The following is an 18,534-nucleotide window of genomic DNA, read 5'->3' as shown; positions in this document are numbered from 1 at the left end:
CCCAAACAACCAGCTAGGTCGTTCTGCAGGTCCGGATCGCTGTTGAATTGTTGGCCAGGTTTGCCTGTTTGACTGCTCACCAGCGACTTAGCAGAGACTTAGGGAGGTCGCTGTTACGTCACAAAACCGGTGACGTTACAGCGATGTCCTTTGCGATGTTGCAGTGTGTAAACCCAGCTTAACCTTCAGAAGTCATTTGCACAACATCCAGCTACAGGTGTTCGATTGACCTTACTCATACCACGGCTCTCAGAGGCCATCATGCTGCAAAGCAAGAGAACAATGGAGGCTTATCCTCTTCACCCATGGGCTCTGCTTTTAGCTTGGATGCAAATGATAGCCAAAGATTTGTTTTGAGACAACATGGAAAACACCATGAAGAGGCTTTCATGAGAGAATGTCACATCATGCCTACTCCTGAGATTGTGGTGTGAGGTGGCATAATGTATCGTAGCCAGTCAACTTAAGATTTCTTTCCAGGTATAATCAGCTCAGCGTTACATTGATTTGGTTGTATAACCAGTGGTACGGCCATTTCTCCAAAGTGTACCACGAGCTGTTTTCAAAGGTTGAATGTTGCTCATACTACTGTAAGCAGCCTGGATGGCTGAAATGTGCTAACATAGCATTCTTTGAAACGGTTTTCCAATGAACAAATATTTGATGTGATTAGTCAGCAATTATATGGCAGCTGGCAGCAGCAGATCTTGATGATTTGTGTGCTCAAGTGCATTTAGTGTGGCAGGACATTCCCCCAGACAACCATTCATAACCTCACTGAAAGCAAGCCAAGTTGTGTAAGTGTGTGTACTTCTGTTATTGTGCTCATACTTTATACTGAATACATCGAGATGTTTTGAAAATTTTATTTCCTATTTTTTTTTTTAACAAATTACATATCAGCAACAAGTCTATCCATCTGGTGATTTGTACAACTCAATGACTTTTCTTTCTTGGTGTTACAATTTTGATATTAAAGGGTTATGTGGTACTATGCTTATTTTTTATAATGAGGCAAAGATCTCACAGGCAGATTGTTGCCTGTAATTCTGTTGTTTCATTTGACATCACGTCAAGAGAGCAGTTCTTCCTCTTCTGGTCTGCTCAGGGCCCAGGGTGTCACTGCTGAGGTTATGCTAACAGATAGCTGGCTCCCTGCAGTTGGGCAGCGGGGAGCAGGCTGCCAATTATAGCATGACATCAGCAGAGACGCCCAGTCAACAGAGCAGAAAAGATGAAGCTACTCTGCTAACATGACGACACAGGAATCTTCAGAATCGCTGGCAGGAACGGTCCATGACCATGCTGAGCCTGCAGAGATCATGCCTACAGAGATCAGCGCTAGGCAGGTAGTCAGCAACTATCTGCTTGAAAATTCTTAGTCCCATAGCAAAAATAATCAAAGGTCCTGAATAACCCCTTAAGGCTATGTGCGCACTAGAAAGTGCCTTTTTCTTAAGAAAAAAAATTGGACCCTCTTAAAGAATCCCGCACCCGCAGTAAAAAAAACAAAAAAAAAAAAAACACACCAAAACCACAACGAAATCCGCATGCGGTTTTACCGCGGATTTACCGCAAGTTGGTCCCCGCGGATTTTTACCATTATCTATGGCAAAAACAGCAGGTTCATGTGGAAAAGAAGTGACATGCTCATTAATTACGCAGTGGAAAATCCACGGGTATAAAAAAAACCGCAGTGTGCGCACAGCATTTTTTTAAAACGCATAGGATTTGCTGGGGAATGACTGCAGCAATGTTAGACACATTTTCTGCAGCAATTCCGCAGCAAAATCCGCAGCGTGCGCACAGGGCCTTAAGGTGTGTAGATGGTTTTACAAGATGACTATATGAATCAGGTTTTACTATATATACACATATATATATGTATATATATATATATATATATATATATTATATTAATATATATTATATTATATATATTAATATATATATATATATATATATATATATATATATATATATATATATATATATATATATATATATATATATATATATATATATATATATATATGTTGTTGTGTGCAGTTACCAAGTGTTTGTGTAGGGGCTGTACATGTTCTGGGTGTTGTCTGGGTGTGGCGGGGGGTGAGAGCGGTGTTGTTTGTGTGTTGCGTTGTTTGTGGAGCGCTGTGTGTCTGTAGCGTTGTGTGTGTGTGTGTTGCGCGGTTTATGTGTGTGTGGTGTGTTTTGGGGGGAGGTATGTTTTGTGCAGTGCGTGTTGTGCGGTATGTGCGTATATTTGTGTGTGCAGCGTTGTCTGTGTGTGGGTGTCTGTGTAGGGCAGTTGTTTGTGGTTCCCAGTGTGTGTGTGTGTGTGTGTGGTGTGTTGTGCAGTGCGCGCGCGCGCGTGCGTGCGTGTGTTGGGGGGAGGTGTGCACTTCCCATCGTGCTCCATCCCCCATGCAGCGCACTCCCCATCGTGCTCCATCCCCCATGCAGCGCACTTCCCATCGTGCTCCATCCCCCATGCAGCGCACTCCCCATCGTGCTCCATCCCCCATGCAGCGCACTCCCCATCGTGCTCCATCCCCCATGCTGCGCACCCCCCATCGTGCTCCATCCCCTATGCTGCGCACCCCCCATCGTGCTCCATCCGCCATGCTGCGCACTCCCAAACGTGGTCCATCCGCCATGCTGCGCACTCCCAAACGTGCTCCATCCGCCATGCTCCGCACTCCCAAACGTGCTGCATCCCCCATGCTGCGCACTCCCAAACGTGCTCCATCCGCCATACTCCGCACTCCCCATCGTGCTCCATCCCCCATGCAGCGCACTCCCCATCGTGCTCTATCCCCTATGCTACGCACCCCCCATCGTGCTCCATCTCCCATGCTGCGCACTCCCAAACGTGCTCCATCCGCCATGCTGCGCACTCCCAAACGTGGTCCATCCGCCATGCTGCGCACTCCCAAACGTGCTCCATCCGCCATACTCCGCACTCCCAAACGTGCTGCATCCCCCATGCTGCGCACTCCCAAACGTGCTCCATCCGCCATGCAGCGCACTCCCAAACGTGCTCCATCCGCCATGCAGCGCACTCCCAAACGTGCTCCATCCGCCATGCAGCGCACTCCCCATCGTGCTCCATCCCCCATGCAGCGCACTCCCCATCGTGCTCTATCCCCTATGCTGCGCACCCCCCATCGTGCTCCATCTCCCATGCTGCGCAGTCCCAAACGTGCTCCATCCGCCATGCTGCGCACTCCCAAACGTGGTCCATCCGCCATGCTGCGCCAGCATCAGCCTCTCTACCCGCAGCATTAGCCTCTCTGCCCGCAGCATCAGCCTCTCTCCCCGCAGCATCAGCCTCTCTGTCCCCAGCATCAGCCTCTCTGTCCCCAGCATCAGCCTCTCTGTCCCCAGCATCAGCCTCTCTGTCCCCAGCATCAGCCTCTCTGTCCCCAGCATCAGCCTCTCTGTCCCCAGCATCAGCCTCTCTGTCCCCAGCATCAGCCTCTCTGTCCCCAGCATCAGCCTCTCTGTCCCCAGCATCAGCCTCTCTGTCCCCAGCATCAGCCTCTCTGTCCCCAGCATCAGCCTCTCTGTCCCCAGCATCAGCCTCTCTGTCCCCAGCATCAGCCTCTCTGTCCCCAGCATCAGCCTCTCTCATCCCAGCATCAGCCTCTCTCATCCCAGCATCAGCCTCTCTCATCCCAGCATCAGCCTCTCTGTCCCCAGCATCAGCCTCTCCATCCCAGCCTTCCCCAGGATCAGCCTCTCTCCTCCCAGCCTCCTCCAGCACGCCATGCTCCTCTGCCGACACTCACACACCCGATCGCATACACTCACACACACCCGATCGCATACACTCACGCACACACACATTGACGATATTGCACATACGCGCTCATACTCACAACATCCGGAGATACCAGTTGCTTCTGGCCATGTGATCCTCCGGCAGGTCCTGGAAGGTCACAACAGCACAGTATCGAGGCCGAGAAGCAAGCGATATCGCCGGATGCTGTGAGTGTGTGGATGCGATGTGATGTATGTGTGAGGTGTGTGTGAGAGGGAGTGTGAGCCGGTGTACACTGGTAACTATGATACACATCGGGTAACCAAGGGACCTTAGTTACCCGATATGTATAATGGTTACCAGCGTTCACGGGCTCCGTGAAGATCTCAGCATCGCAAGGTTATGTCTGGCGCTGCTGGGATCGTGACGGAGCCGGTGTAGAAGCAAGCGATATCCCAGGATGTTGTGAGTGTGTGGATGTGATGTGTGAGGTGTGTGTGAGAGTGAGTGTGATCTGATGTGTGTGTGTGTACTCACCTGTGAGTCGGAGCTCCGTGTCAGTTGGGCCAGAGCGAGCGTGCATTGCGTGAGGGGGGTGGGGCCTGCAGAGAGCCGGGGCGAGAGGCCAATCCGTGTGGGGGGAGCGGGGCCATCGCGAGCCCAGCGGCCAATCAGCTTTGTGTCACCGTAAGGACACAATTTTGGAGCATGACAGACATACAGACAGAATAAGGCAAATTATATATATATATATATATATATATATATATATATATATATATATATATATATATATATATATATATATATATTCTGATCACTATAACATCATATCCAGGATATGTCCATTTCTGAAAATACCCCTAGGTTCAGAGGTTATATTTAATGGTACGGGTAAAGTATCAGCACGGTGTTATAAAACGTGAAGAGCGTAGTAAATCTTACTATAAGGAAAGCAAAAAATAGTCTCCTCTTTGACTTTTGAAATACAGCGTAATGTTTTCCCATCTGCTATTTTTAAGCTGATGCAGGCTGAGCATATGGGTGAGCTTTTCTCCAGCAGATGCGGTCTACTTAGAAGTTATAATAATAGTCTTTCTGTAAAATAAATCATTTACATTCAAAACCTGGCTAGTTACAGCATTTGTGCTCCGGCTCTGCAGCCTGTAATTTCCAAACTCTGAATGGCATTAATATTTTATGGCAAGTTTACAGAAGGCAATCTCACTCAGAAGAGCTTTTATTTCTTGTGTATTACCAAAATGGAAGTGATTGAGCAGACTTTTTTTCTCCAGTTTTAGCAACACCGGTTATAAATGATTAAGCACAACCTGCTTTACAATAATGTAGACATGAGCCGACCTGGACAGCTAGAATTGGAGAGGACGGGAAAGAAAATAGCGGCAGGTTCACTGCAAACAAATGCAGCAGAGAAAATATAGTCCACTTCTCAGCACCGGAGGAGGTGGGACTGAGCAAGGGTTCTTCATGTACTGGTGCAGATGATGAACGTACATGAAGATTACAATGGAGCCGCCTTTGGCTATAAGGGAGCTGAGCATGTCATCAGAGTAACTGCTGCTGCTACACTGTAGTTTCCACTGAGCCCATATCATACTACTAGAAGGTGGCCCGATTCTACGCATCGGGTATTCTAGAATTTACGTATTGTGTAGTTCATGTATGATTTTTGTTATATATATATATAGATGTTGTTGTGTGTAGTTACCAAGTGTTTGTGTAGGGCGCTGTACATGTTCTGAGTGTCGCGGGGGGTGAGAGCGGTGTTGTATGTGTGTTGCGTGTGTTGCGTTGTTTGTGGAGCGCTGTGTGTCTGTAGCGTTGTGTGTGTGTGTGTGTGTTGTGCGGTTTGTGTGGGTGTGGTGTGTTTTGGGGGGAGGTATGTTTTGAGCAATGTGTGTGTTGTGCAGTATGTGCGTATATTTGTGTGTGCAGCGTTGTCTGTGTGGGTGTCTGTGTAGGGCGTTGTTTGTGATTCCTAGTGTGTGTGTGTTGTGCAGTGCGCGTGTGTGTGTGTGTTGGGGGGAGGTGTGCACCTCCCATCGTGCTCCACCCGCCATGCTGCGCACTTGCAAACGTGCTCCATCCGCCATGCTGCGCACTCCTAAACGTGCTCCATCCGCCATGCTGCGCACTCCCAAACGTGGTCCATCCGCCATGCTGCGCACTTCTAAACGTGCTCCATCCGCCATGCTGCGCACTCCCAAACGTGCTCCATCCGCCATACTGCGCACTCCCGATCGTGCACCATCCGGCATGCTGCGCACTCCCAAACGTGCTCCATCCGCCATGCTGCGCACTCCCAAACGTGCTCCATCCGCCATGCTGCGCATTCTCAAACGTGCTCCATCCGCCATGCTGCGCACTCCCAAACGTGCTCCAGTGCGCAGTATGGCGGATGGAGCACGTTTGGGAGTGCGCAGCATGGCGGATGGAGCACGTTTGGGAGTGCGCAGCATGGCGGATGGACCACGTTTGGGAGTGCGCAGCATGGCGGATGGACCACGTTTGGGAGTGCGCAGTATGGCGGATGGAGCACGTTTGCTCAGCCTCTCTCCTTCCAGCCTCCCTCAGCATCAGCCTCCCCTCCTCAGCCTTCCTGAGGATCAGCCTCTCTCGTCCCAGCCTCCTTCCTCCCAGCCTTCCCATCCCAGCCTCCTTCAGCATCAGCATTCCCCTCTTCCCCATGATCAGCGTCTCTGCTCCCAGCCTCCTCCAGCACGGCCTGGTCCTCTGCCGACACTCACACACCCGATCGCATCCACTCACACACACACCCGATCGCATCCACTCACACACACACCCGATCGCATCCACTCACACACACACCCGATCGCATCCACTCACACACACACCCGATCGCATCCACTCACACACACACCCGATCGCATCCACTCACACACACACCCGATCGCATCAACTCACACACACACCCGATCGCATCCACTCACACACACCCGATCGCATCCACTCACACACACCCGATCGCATCCACTCACACACACCCGATCGCATCCACTCACACACACCCGATCGCATCCACTCACACACACAGACACTGACGATATCGCACTTACGCGCTCATACTCACAACATCCGGGGATATCACATGCTTCTGGCCATGTGATCCTCCGTCAGGTCCTGGAAGATCACAACAGCACATTTTCGCCGCCGAGAAGCAAGCGATATCCCAGGATGTCGTGAGTATGTGGATGCGATGTGAGGTGTGTGTGAGGTGTGTGTGAGGTGTGTGTAAGAGTGAGTGTGAGTGTGATCTGATGTGTGTGTATGTTTGTGTGTGTGCGTGTGGATCTTCTGGCGCAGCAGGACCTTGATGGGCTTGATACCAACGTATCCACACCACTCCCACCACTGCCGTGCGAGCGGGGGGCCGGGGGGGGGAGGGGGGGGGGAGGGAGTACAGTACTCACCTCCGTGACAGCGCTTGTAACCATGCGAGCATGGTTAGCAACGTATCCACACCAGTCCTGTGCGAGCGGGGGCGGGGGCGGGGGCGGGGGCGGGGGGGGGAGGGGGGGGGGGGTGGGCAGGGAGTACCGTACTCACCTCCGTGACAGCCGTGTCAGTTCGAGAAATGCGCGGGAGGAGGGAGGGGGTGGGGCCAGAGCTAACGTGCATTGCGTGAGGGGGGCGGGGCGTGGCGTGGCCGAATTGCCAATGCCTGCAGGGTGCCGGGGCGAGAGGCCAATCTGTGGGGGGGGCGGAGCCTGGGCGAGCGGCTGGCCAATCCGTGTGGGGGCGCAGCCTGGGCGAGCGGCCAATCCGTGTGGGGGGGCGGGGCCATGGCGAGCCCAGCGGCCAATCAGCTTTGTGTCACCGTAAGGACACAATTTTGGAGCATGACAGACAGACAGACAGACAGACAGACAGACAGACAGACAGACAGACAGACAGACAGACAGACAGACAGACAGACAGACAGAATAAGGCAATTATATATATAGATGATTGTAGGCTTTATCAATATTTCCTGGGTCCTAACCTCAGGGTGACGTAATGTGATTTCAGGTGGTTTCATATGAAAAGTATAAGTTATCCTTTCACACTTTAGGATAGTCTGCAAGTGTCTCACATGACCTGGTGAACATTACAAGACTAGATCTTTCAAGGGAATCTGTCACCAGGGTTTTGCCACATAATCTGAAAGCAGCATAATGTAGAGACAGAGACCCCGATTCCAGAAATATGTCACTTAAAGATCTGCTCAGTTTATCAGCAGGAGATCACTAGAGAACTAGTAAACTTGTTGTCATATAGTCCTCCCTATTCATGAGCCCCCACCACTGTGACAGCTTTCTGCCTATGGCAGTGTTCTGTGTACACTGTGCAATCAGTGGCGTGTACACTATTCATAAGTCGAAATAACAGCAAGCAGCTCAGGAAGTGACATCGCTGTAATTAGGGTCTCTGTCCCTACAGCATGATGCTCTTACATAGGGTAAAAAAAAAAAATAAAAATGCCCAGGGACAGATTTCTTTTAAAAAGCACTGGAATAAAAATAAAGGGAGCAGGTGTTAATATCAGACCAGTGGCCTGTTTAAAGGGAACCTGTTAGGGGATTCATGCTGACAGACTCCCTCATTACAAATAACCATGTTTAAAGGGAATCTGTAAGCAGGTTTCTGCTAAGTAAGCAGAGGACAGCATGCTGTAAGGGCTAAAAAACAAAAAGCAACTATGCCTCTCTTACCTGTGCGTTCTATTGTTTACATTTTTAGTGTGATTAACTGTGCATGGCTAAAAACACACTGAGCATAGGGGGTCCAAGATGGACACCTCACTGTCAATGTACAATCTCTATAGAGAGCCTGGTGTGGGCAAGGATAGAGAGCTGGTCTCTGCTACAGGACTAAACCTAAAAATTTAGGTTGCGTCAGAATGGCTGCAGCCAGTAATCTAAGTGGTACATCAGTGGATTCAGAATGTCTTTGACTACATCATGCTGCTCTCAGAGGAGGTAGCAAAAATATGCTGACAGGTTACCTTTAACTCTGAAATGCTGCTATGTTATAGAGAAAACTATATGGATAGGGAAGGGAGTGATTACGTGAACTAGTCAGGAAAAAACAGGTCCTGCCCAGCATTGCTTGCGCGTGTGTGTGTGTGTGTGTGTGTGTGTGTGTGTGTGTGTGTGTGTATATATTAGGGATATAAGGCAATTGCAGGGTGATGATGGTTGAAATGGCAATGAAAAAATTACCCTGGTTTGCTGTTATTGCAGTATATTAGATCAATGATCAGACCCGTAGGAAGATTAAGTAGAAAATTAAATAAAAAAAAAAAAAGTTTTGGCACTTAATATGCAGTTTTCATGTAAAACAAAACTTGAAAAATAAGTACACAAATTTGGAAACTGTGCATCTAGAATGAGCTGAAATACAAACCTTCCAAATGATTTAACCCATTCAATGATCAGAAAAAAAGCAAAAATACATTTTTTTGTAAATATGTTATAGCTGTAAGAATATAGTGAAGCAAAACACTTTATAAAGTGGTTAGTGTGCAAAAGTAGCAAAATATTAAAAATATAGCGTCACCCTGAATTACAGGTAGTGTGAGGATCTGGAACTGCACTGTGCAGCTCATCTTTATAGGTTATGAGGGAAGGGTCAGTTGAAGATTATTTTTCTCTCCTCCCCGGAGTACCCCTTTAATTACACCAGTCTCATCAGACCTATCTCAGAAATCTATATCACACTGGTTGTATCATCCTTTTAAACGTTTTCCTGGTTGATATTTAATAAAGAAAAAAAAGAAAGAAGAAGAAGAGCTGGAGTCATGAAATGTTTATCTTGCTAAGAAGTGGGAAAACTATAAAAAAGGATTACACACTGGATCAATGACTGATGTTATAATGTACGCATCTTTTAATGTGAAATCTGATGACACATTCCTATAATAGACCCTTGTCATGTTAATCAGAGGGGATCTCTTCTGTTCACTCATTGGAGAAGTCAGCCACTGTCTCCAGAAATCCACGAGTGTTACAAAATTATCTGAGAGTCTTATGACAGGTCTCAAAAATCATCTTGTCAGAAAAGTGTATAGACATGAAAAAGTACATTCCACATTAACGCCAACCTTAATGTGAAGAGGAGAGGTACAGGGACAGATATAGAACCTGGTTAATAAATATTTAATGCAATGATCTCTATATTACAGAGACAACTTTTCAAAGGGGTGCTCTGTGCCAGTCATTGCACTGCCTGCCCATATATCACAGGATCCAATTCAAACTGCTTGTTCTCACCCACAAAGCTCTCCACAGTGCGGCACCCCCCTACATCTCCACCCTCCTCTATGTCTATCACCCCACCCGTTCTCTACACTCTGCAAATGACTTTCGACTAACATCCACACTAATTCGAATCTCCCACTCCCGGATCCAAGACTTCTCCCGAGCTGCACCAATTCTCTGGAACGCTCTATCCCAAGAAGTTAGGACAAATCACAACTTACTCAGCTTCAGACGCTCCCTAAAGACGCATCTTTTTAGGGCGGCCTATTCACACTCCCTAATCAGATTCGATTCACATAGTCCCTCTACAACTTCTCACAACATAACTCCACATCAAACTCCATGGCACCCAAATGCATCTCAAGGCTCTGGCCAACTGGTCCAGGAAACCATTATCTATCCCCCATTTACGTGAGATGGCTGGATTGTCATTGTAAATAAGCACTTGTACCTTGCCCCCCCCCCCCCCCCCCCCCTCACCCCCCATATCTCATTGTAGATTGTAAACTCTCACGAGCAGGGTTGTCTTTTTTTCTCTCTAAATATTGTATTTTCTATAACTGTTACTTGTTTGTATATAATCCTCCTGAATTGTAAAGTGCTGCGGAATATGTTGGCGCTATAGAAATAAAGATTATTATTATTATTCCTAAATAAAAATTAAAATAGAGAAAAAAAAAGTTATTTTACCTTTATCTGGATGATTTAAAATCATGATTTTCCGATGTGCCATCCGGATCTTGGATTTGCCAGCAGATGGACTGTAAAAGTAAAGTTTTACAATAAACTGCATCAACTACAGAGCATAAATTACATTTTACAGCAGAGCTCCAAATGCAGCAGGACTTTTGCCATCTAGTGGACAACATTTAGTACTGCACAAGAAATTTCAATATAAATCTATTAAGAAACATGTCCACTCTCTACTATTAATTAGCTGACACAGTAATTGTTCTTCTACCGATTAGTTTACTGTAATTATGTGTAGATGAAGGAAAAGGGATATGTGTAACTAAGTATGAAGGGCAAATTGCTGGCTTCTCCCCTGACGCATAAGAACATATCATTGCCGTTCACTGTTTGACTAAGTTATTCATGCAGAATCTAGCTATTATCATTCATTAACTGAACATACAATAGTTTTTCTTAGGTGTTTCGGAGAAAAACTACAAAGTCATTAAGCAATGGGCTGGTCTGCAAGTTACCATAACTGGTTTTGCCCCATTGCTCGGTTTTGGAAATAATACTGTTCTAATAGTGTTTTCAAGTCCCAGTTTCATAGTCCATGGATCATTTGCTGACTTGCAATTAGGGGTGAAGTTATAGCTGTAGAAGGGTGTGGACTACTGGTGCCCTCTGCAGGTTGCCCCCCCCCCCTAGTATTAAAAGTATTCATTTATCTTCCAAAACTTGTATCACCACACGGATGTCATCAGGGGAATGAGGCTCAAATGAATTAAATGGACAATCCGATTTGATAAGGCCTCTGTTGTGACCTGACAGTGATCGCCAATCAGGGTTCCTCTATTATAATATCCAGTCATAGAGCTTCTTATTATGGTATTCTTTTATCTCCTAGTAAAGGAGCGTATACATTATAATAGCAGGAGGCTGATTGAGTAAGATCACTGTGGTCACACCAGAGGCTTTATCAGATCGGACTGTCCATTTAATTCATTTGAGCCACATTCCCCCGATGACGCCAGTATGGCGAAACATGTTGGGGAGGCAAAATTAACACTTTTAATTAGCGACTGCAATAATTATAATTATCCCTATGAATACTTTAACAATAGTCAGTGAATATACACAGACAGTGGACTGTTATTCAGATAGAATCTGGCTACAATACTCTGCTTAACTGTCGGAATTGATACTGTTACCTAGGGAGATTTCAGATCACAGCTCTTCATGCTTTCACTATTTGATAGTAAGCCCCTGCGTACTTATTAATGTAGTAATAAAAGTTATATTTTAAATTACTCTTTAGTTTTGGGGTTTAGTATTTATTGCATTACTTCTACACTGACTTTTGAACATGCATTCCATAATGAAGACTCGGTATGTGCACGAGTAAAGGCCCCGTCACACGCAACGACGTATCTAATGATATATCGCTGGGGTCATTGATTCCATGCCGCACATCCGGCATAGTTAGCGACGTTGTTGCGTGTGACACAACGAACAGCCGTTAACGATCAAAAATACTCACCTTATCGTTGACCATTGACACGTCGTTCATTTTCAAAAAATCGTTGATTGTTGAGGAAGCAGGTTGTTCGTCGTTCCCGAGGCAGCACACATCGCTACATGTGACACCCCAGGAACGACGAACTACAGCTTACCTGCGGCCGCCGGCAATGAGGAAGGAAGAAGGTGGGCGGGATGTTACGGCAGCTCATCTCCGCCCCTCCACTTCTATTGGGCGGCCGCTTAGTGACACCGCACTAACCGCCCCCTTAGAAAGGAGGCGGTTCGCCGGCAACAGCGGCGTCGCTAGGCAGGTAAGTCCATGTGACGGGTCCTAACGATTTTGTGTGCCACGGGCAGCGATTTGCCCGTGACACACAAACGACGGGGGCTGGTACGCTCGCTAGCGATATCGCTGCGTGTGACGGGGCCTTAAGGCTACGTTCCCCAAAATGAGCTTTCGGTGAGTTTTTTTATGTTGCAGAATTTACGCCCCTATGAAAATTACGCTACTTGCATTTTTTTCATTGCATCTTTGTGTGCGTTTTTGACACTACAGTTTTTTTGTCTTGTTAGTATGTCACGCTTTAGATAAAGCTGCTTCCTTCTTGATACTTCCTGGTATTTGGCTTGCAGACTACATGTATTTCTGCTGTGGAAATGCAATAAAACAGCAAGTGCGTTTTTACCTGTGGATTTTCCACATCTAAATGCAAGTCTATGGTCAAAATCTGGACAGAAAACGCAGTGTGCTCGCAAGAAAAATTGACAAGCTGCACATTTGAAAAACGCACCGTAGGTCAGTTTACGCAGTGCATTTCTATAAATCCCATCCACTTTGGTGGAATTGTAAGATGCTGCATATTGCTGCAGTGAAAACATGTAGCATCAAAAACACACCAAAATCTCATCATGGGAAACTAGACTTAAAGGCTTATTCCCATCTCCAAGATCCTAACCGAAGATGTAGGAATAATAATAATAATAATTATATTCAAATACCTCCAATTACAAACGTAGTATAGTTCTCCTGATATAGCCATGTCTCATACCTCATGTGCAGGGCATTGCAGCTTAGGTATCCATGATTACAACCACTCATATAGTGAAAGCTCGTTGCGCGTGGTCATAACCATGGTTACATAAGCTGTAATTACCTGCACATAAGTTAAAGTGAACCTGTCAGGTGCAATATGCACCCAGAACCACGAGCAATTCTGGGTACATGTTAATAATGCCTGCCTAACTGTCCCTGTATTTAGTAGCATACATAAAGAAATTATTTTCTAAAAATCTCTTTATCTATGCTAGGGTATACAGGGACAGTTAGGCAGGGATTAGCAATATGTACCGAGAACCGCTCATGGTCCTGGGTGCATATTGCACCTGACAGGTTCCCTTAATAATAATAATAATAATAATAATAATAATAATCTTTATTTCTATAGCGCCAACATATTCCGTAGCGCTTTACAATTCAGGAGGATCATATACAAACAAGTAACAGTTATAGAAATACAATATTTAGAGGGGAAAAAAAATACAACCCTGCTCGTGAGAGCTTACAATCTACAACCTACAGCCCCCGGGCATTTTGCGTTTTTCCGGGGGGGGGGGGGAAAGGGGTGTTTCCCTCTCTTTTCTTCCGAGAGCTGTAACTTGTTTATTTTTTCATCAATCTTGCCATATGAGGGCTTCTTTTTCGCAGGACGAGTTGTAGTTTTAAATGGAAAAATAAGTTTTACCATATAGTGAACTGGAACATGGCAAAAAAATTTCAAGTGTGGAAAAATTGCAAAAAAAGTGTGATCACACAATAGTTTTTGGGATATTTTATTCACCGTGTTCACTATATGGTAAAACGGATGTCGGTGTGATGCCTGAGGTTGGTGCGAGTTTGTAGACACCAAACATGAATAGGTTTACTTGTATCTAAGGAATTAAAAAAAAATTCACAAGCTTGTCCAAAAAAAAGTGGCGCACGTTTTGCGCCATTTTCCAAAACCCGTAGCGTTCTCATTTTTCTTGATCTATTGCAAAGTGACGGCTTATTTTTTGCGATTCGAGCTGACGTTTTTAACTACCATTTTTGCGCAGATGCTACTTTTTGATCGCCTGTTATTGCATTTTGCGCAACGTTGCGTTGACCAAAAAACGTAATTTTGGCATTTGGAATTTTTTTGCTGCTACGCCGTTTACCAATCAGATTAATTGATTTTATATTTTGATAGATCGGGCATTTCTGAACACGACGATACCAAATGTGTATTTTTTTACCCTTTAATTTTCAATGGAGTGAAAGGGGGGTGATTTGAACTTTTAAGTTTATTTTTTTTTCATTGTTAAAACTTTTTTTTTTATTTTACTAGTCCCCCTAGGGGGCTATAGCGATTAGCAATCCGATCGCTCTGCCATATCTCCAGATCACAGCTACAGAGCTGAGAACTGCAGATTTGCTGCTTTACTTTCAATGCCAACTGTATTCTGGCATTGAGAGTAAATGACTCATGTTAGCTACAGGCGTCATCACAAGACCCTGTGCTACCTTGGCAACCACCGGAAGTCACGTGATCATGCCACGTGACTTCCGATGGGGGCGGGGTAAGTCAGCATAATGGCGGCGCGCATATACATCTCGCTGCCAGATTTTGGCAGCGAGATGTAAGGGGTGAATAGTCACGGGTGGAAGCGATTCCAACAGTGACTAGCAGGCACACGTCAGCTGTTGAAAACAGCTGATATGTGTGCGTATTGCTGCGGCCTGCCCACGGCAGGGGGGGGGATTAACTGCACACGATCCATGACGTACCCAGTACATAATGGGTCTTTAAGGGGTTAAGAGAAATATCATGAGAACTATACTGTACTACATTTCTAATTGGAGTTATTTAATATTATTATTACTACACCTACTAGATATTGGGATAGGATCTTGGAAAGAGGGATGCCCTTTTACGTATTTGCAGCAGATATTTCTGCATCAAAAACTTTTTTTGCATGTGCTTTTTATGTATCTTTTTCCTCATCATTTAAATGTGTGAAGAATGCAGCAAAAATCCTGAAAGAGTTAATATGCTGCAGATATGAAACTGCTTCAAATCTGGAAGGAAAAAAATAAGCAGTGCGAGACTTCAGAAATTTCATTCACTTTGCAAAAATACATTTTACTGTGCCAGTAATAAAAACACAAAAGGTGTGAACATGTGTCTGAATGACTCAAAACGCATTATAGAAAAATGTTTACCATATTGTTTTAAATGATGTAATAATACAATATTATTATTACTATTATTGATATATCATCTGATGCTGGAGCCTTAGGCTATGTGCCCACGGGAGCTCGTACCTGCGGATATATCCGCAGGTACGGACGCAGGTTTACCGTAGCTGCTCGCCGGCATCCGCAGCTATTTTTAGCTGCGGGATTCCAGCAGAATAGCTGCAGTAAACCTGCGGACTTTCATGCGATTTACCTGCAAATGGCCCGGCCTCTATCTCCATAGCGGAGGGCCGGGACTTCCACAGGTAATTCTGCAGGAATAATTGACATGCAGTTATGTGCAGCTGCGGGATATCCACAGCATGTTCCGCAGCCGCACATTCCGCAGCGTGGACACAGACACTCCCCATGTCCCATAGGATAACATAGGGAGTGTCTGTACATGCTGAAACCTGCGGATTTATCTGAAAAATCCAGATAAATCCGCGGCAAAATCCGCAGAAGCAAGCTCCCGTGGGCACATAGCCTTAGGTTTCTCTTGGCTCTGCATATAACTACACTGTTTTATCTTTACTGAGAATGAACACTTGTGCCTATAGCTCTCAGTTCTTGCAGAGATCCAACTGTACAGGGACTATGCTGCCCACAATCAGGACTCCCTGTGTCCTGGACGCAGCGGGTCCTGACCTGTGGGGCCGCGCGACTCCTCTGCAGGAAAACGCAGCGGCTTGTACACACGATCAGGGTCCAGTCCGCTGCGGTCTCTCGCTTCTGTTCTCCCTACGAAGGACGCATGCGAATCCGCAGCAAACAGTTGACATGCTGCGGTCTGGAAGGACGCACAGTGTTTACTGCGGAATAAACAAGGCACAGCGGGCACTGGATTTTAAGAAATCCATCCACTGTGCTTGTACTGTACAAATCAGCGTTTTGGATGCAGCTGAAGCATGCTACATCCAAAACGCTGCAAACACTGATCATGGACACGCAGCCTAACGTCTCTCTCGCATATCTGGAGTGCCAAGCATGAAGTCCGGCACATGGTCACTGCCCCGGATCTTACCAGCTTATACAGTTGCTACTTTCTTTTGTTTTCTTTGGAAACTTTGCATCCCTAAGAAATTTTGGCATTCCTTTATAGGCAATTACTCCTACTGAATTTCTGGATGTGTCTTATGTAATAGCAGCGGTATATAAAAAAAAATATAAAATAAAAAGAGATAAAATCCAGTCCACCCACCTGACACCTAAAATAAGGCTTGCTTCTCGCCTACTCATTTTCTGCTCAAATCCTCCCTTGTAGTAATAAGAAAGGCTCTGCAGAGACAGAAAACAAGTCATATTGCAATGTAACAATATCACACTCCTGGACGTGACCAGAAGCTGAAGCCGAGAATTACACTAAGCAATCATACAGCTAAGCCTTACTTACAAAATAAGTCAATTCACACTTACTGGAGTAGAAATGTTTTTTGCATTTTCCATGATAACTTGACCCAAAGGTTTCCACAGCTGGAAAGCGAAGCGACCTATGAAAAGTCACACAATTTACAGACTCTCTACAGCAATTTGCTTACTGAAAATAATTTAAGGCCTATAGTTAAAATCTGAATAGTTGTGATAGATCAGCTATTTTGTGTGTTCAGTGCATGCAATGCTGCTAACTACATTCAAGCCATTTGCAGTCTTCCAACAGGCAATTTCACTCTTGCGTCCATTCACTCCAGATCTTTTCATTGAGTCTTAAGGGAATATATTTAAAAAAAAAAAATATCAAATCAATGGAAGACGACGGAGAAAAACAAATTAAGAAATATGAAGCAGTCAACATGAGCTGTATATTGATTAGTTTAGGATTTTAGAGATACATATTCTAAGTCTAACTCTACATTTAGGTTTATTATGCTGCAATGTCTAAGAATAGAACACTAAACAAAAAAAATCCCCCAAAATCCCGGAAATTCATTTCCCATAAAAAGGGACTTATCCACATTGTGTTTTGGTTTCTTTTTTAAATGGAAAACACAAGTAATCACTTAAGCAGAAAAGCTAACAGACAGACGCCTCATATTGTTATCTCATATTACAATTTAAGCGGATAACAAGATAATGAAAGCACTAAACATGCCCAGGGCTCAGTCATCTCCTCTCCTCACAATCCAGAGCGGCAATAAGACAAGTGGCTGCAGCAGGAGCCTCCCCCCACAGCTCTCTGCTGTAACAGCCAAACGTTAAAGGGCCCATCAGTGTGGAAATGCTTTAGAATTTATGGTCATTACTATATATAAGGCTAGGTTCACATTTCTGTTGTTTTTGTTGTTGCATGTGACTGACGCGTTGTACAACGGATGACAATGAACAGAATTTCATTGTCGGACTCCGTTGTGTGCGGGGGCGGAGTTCGGGGTGGGTGGAGCCGAGCGGGGCCGTGGCGCTGAGGACGTCAGTGCCACGGGGACTGCAGGACAGGTGAGTGTGTGTGCGTGTGTGTGTATACATGCTGAGTGCGGGAGGGGGCGGAGCCGAGCGGGGAAGTGTCGGGCTCAGTGCACAGCCAGGGTAAATATCGGGTAAAAGCAAAGCACTTTTTGCTTGGTTACCCGATATTTATCTTGGTTACCAGCGTACACCGCTTAGTGCTGGCTCCCTGCACACGTAACCAGTGTAAATATCGGGTAACTAACCAAAGCGCATTGCTTAGTAACCTGATGTGTATCCTGGTTACGTGTGCAGGGAGCGCATGTGCAGCGAAATTCTACAGATTGCGCTGCTCAAAAAAACGTTACATTCTGCGTTGCTCCCGCCCAACGGTAAGTCAAAAAACGACTGACCGCGACGCAGCGGATGCAACGCAGGGTCATCATTCGCAATTCGTCGCTAATAGAAGTCTATGGGGAAAAACTGGATTCCTGCAAAATATTTTGCAGGATACTGTAATTCCTCAAGACGACGGATTGTGACTGAAGCAAAACAACGGAATTGTGAACCTAGCCTTACAGTACAGAAGTTGACCAGATTGATATACACAACTCACAAAAAAAGTTAGGAATATTTGTCTTTCAGGTAAAATTTATGGAAAA

The 18,534-nt window shown here is 45.6% G+C and overlaps 1 protein-coding gene across 1 annotated transcript in view; it reads right to left on the bottom strand.

Annotated features, from left to right (window-relative positions):
• DNAJC15 (DnaJ heat shock protein family (Hsp40) member C15) overlaps window positions 1-18,534 on the bottom strand; it is a 53,167-nt gene that overhangs the window by 9,253 nt on the left and 25,380 nt on the right. The window contains exons 3-5 of the mRNA XM_075336867.1: window positions 16,910-16,983; window positions 16,695-16,771; window positions 10,735-10,805 (exon numbers count right to left, since the gene is read on the bottom strand). Coding sequence (XP_075192982.1) covers window positions 10,735-10,805; window positions 16,695-16,771; window positions 16,910-16,983 — 222 coding nt within the window. The remainder of the gene's footprint in view (window positions 1-10,734; window positions 10,806-16,694; window positions 16,772-16,909; window positions 16,984-18,534) is intronic.

Source organism: Anomaloglossus baeobatrachus, chromosome 2, assembly GCF_048569485.1.
Source record: "Anomaloglossus baeobatrachus isolate aAnoBae1 chromosome 2, aAnoBae1.hap1, whole genome shotgun sequence".
Classification (NCBI taxonomy): Eukaryota; Metazoa; Chordata; class Amphibia; order Anura; family Aromobatidae; genus Anomaloglossus; species Anomaloglossus baeobatrachus.
The sequence above is the reverse complement of the archived record's forward strand: the minus strand, read 5'-3'. Positions and strand labels throughout refer to the sequence as shown.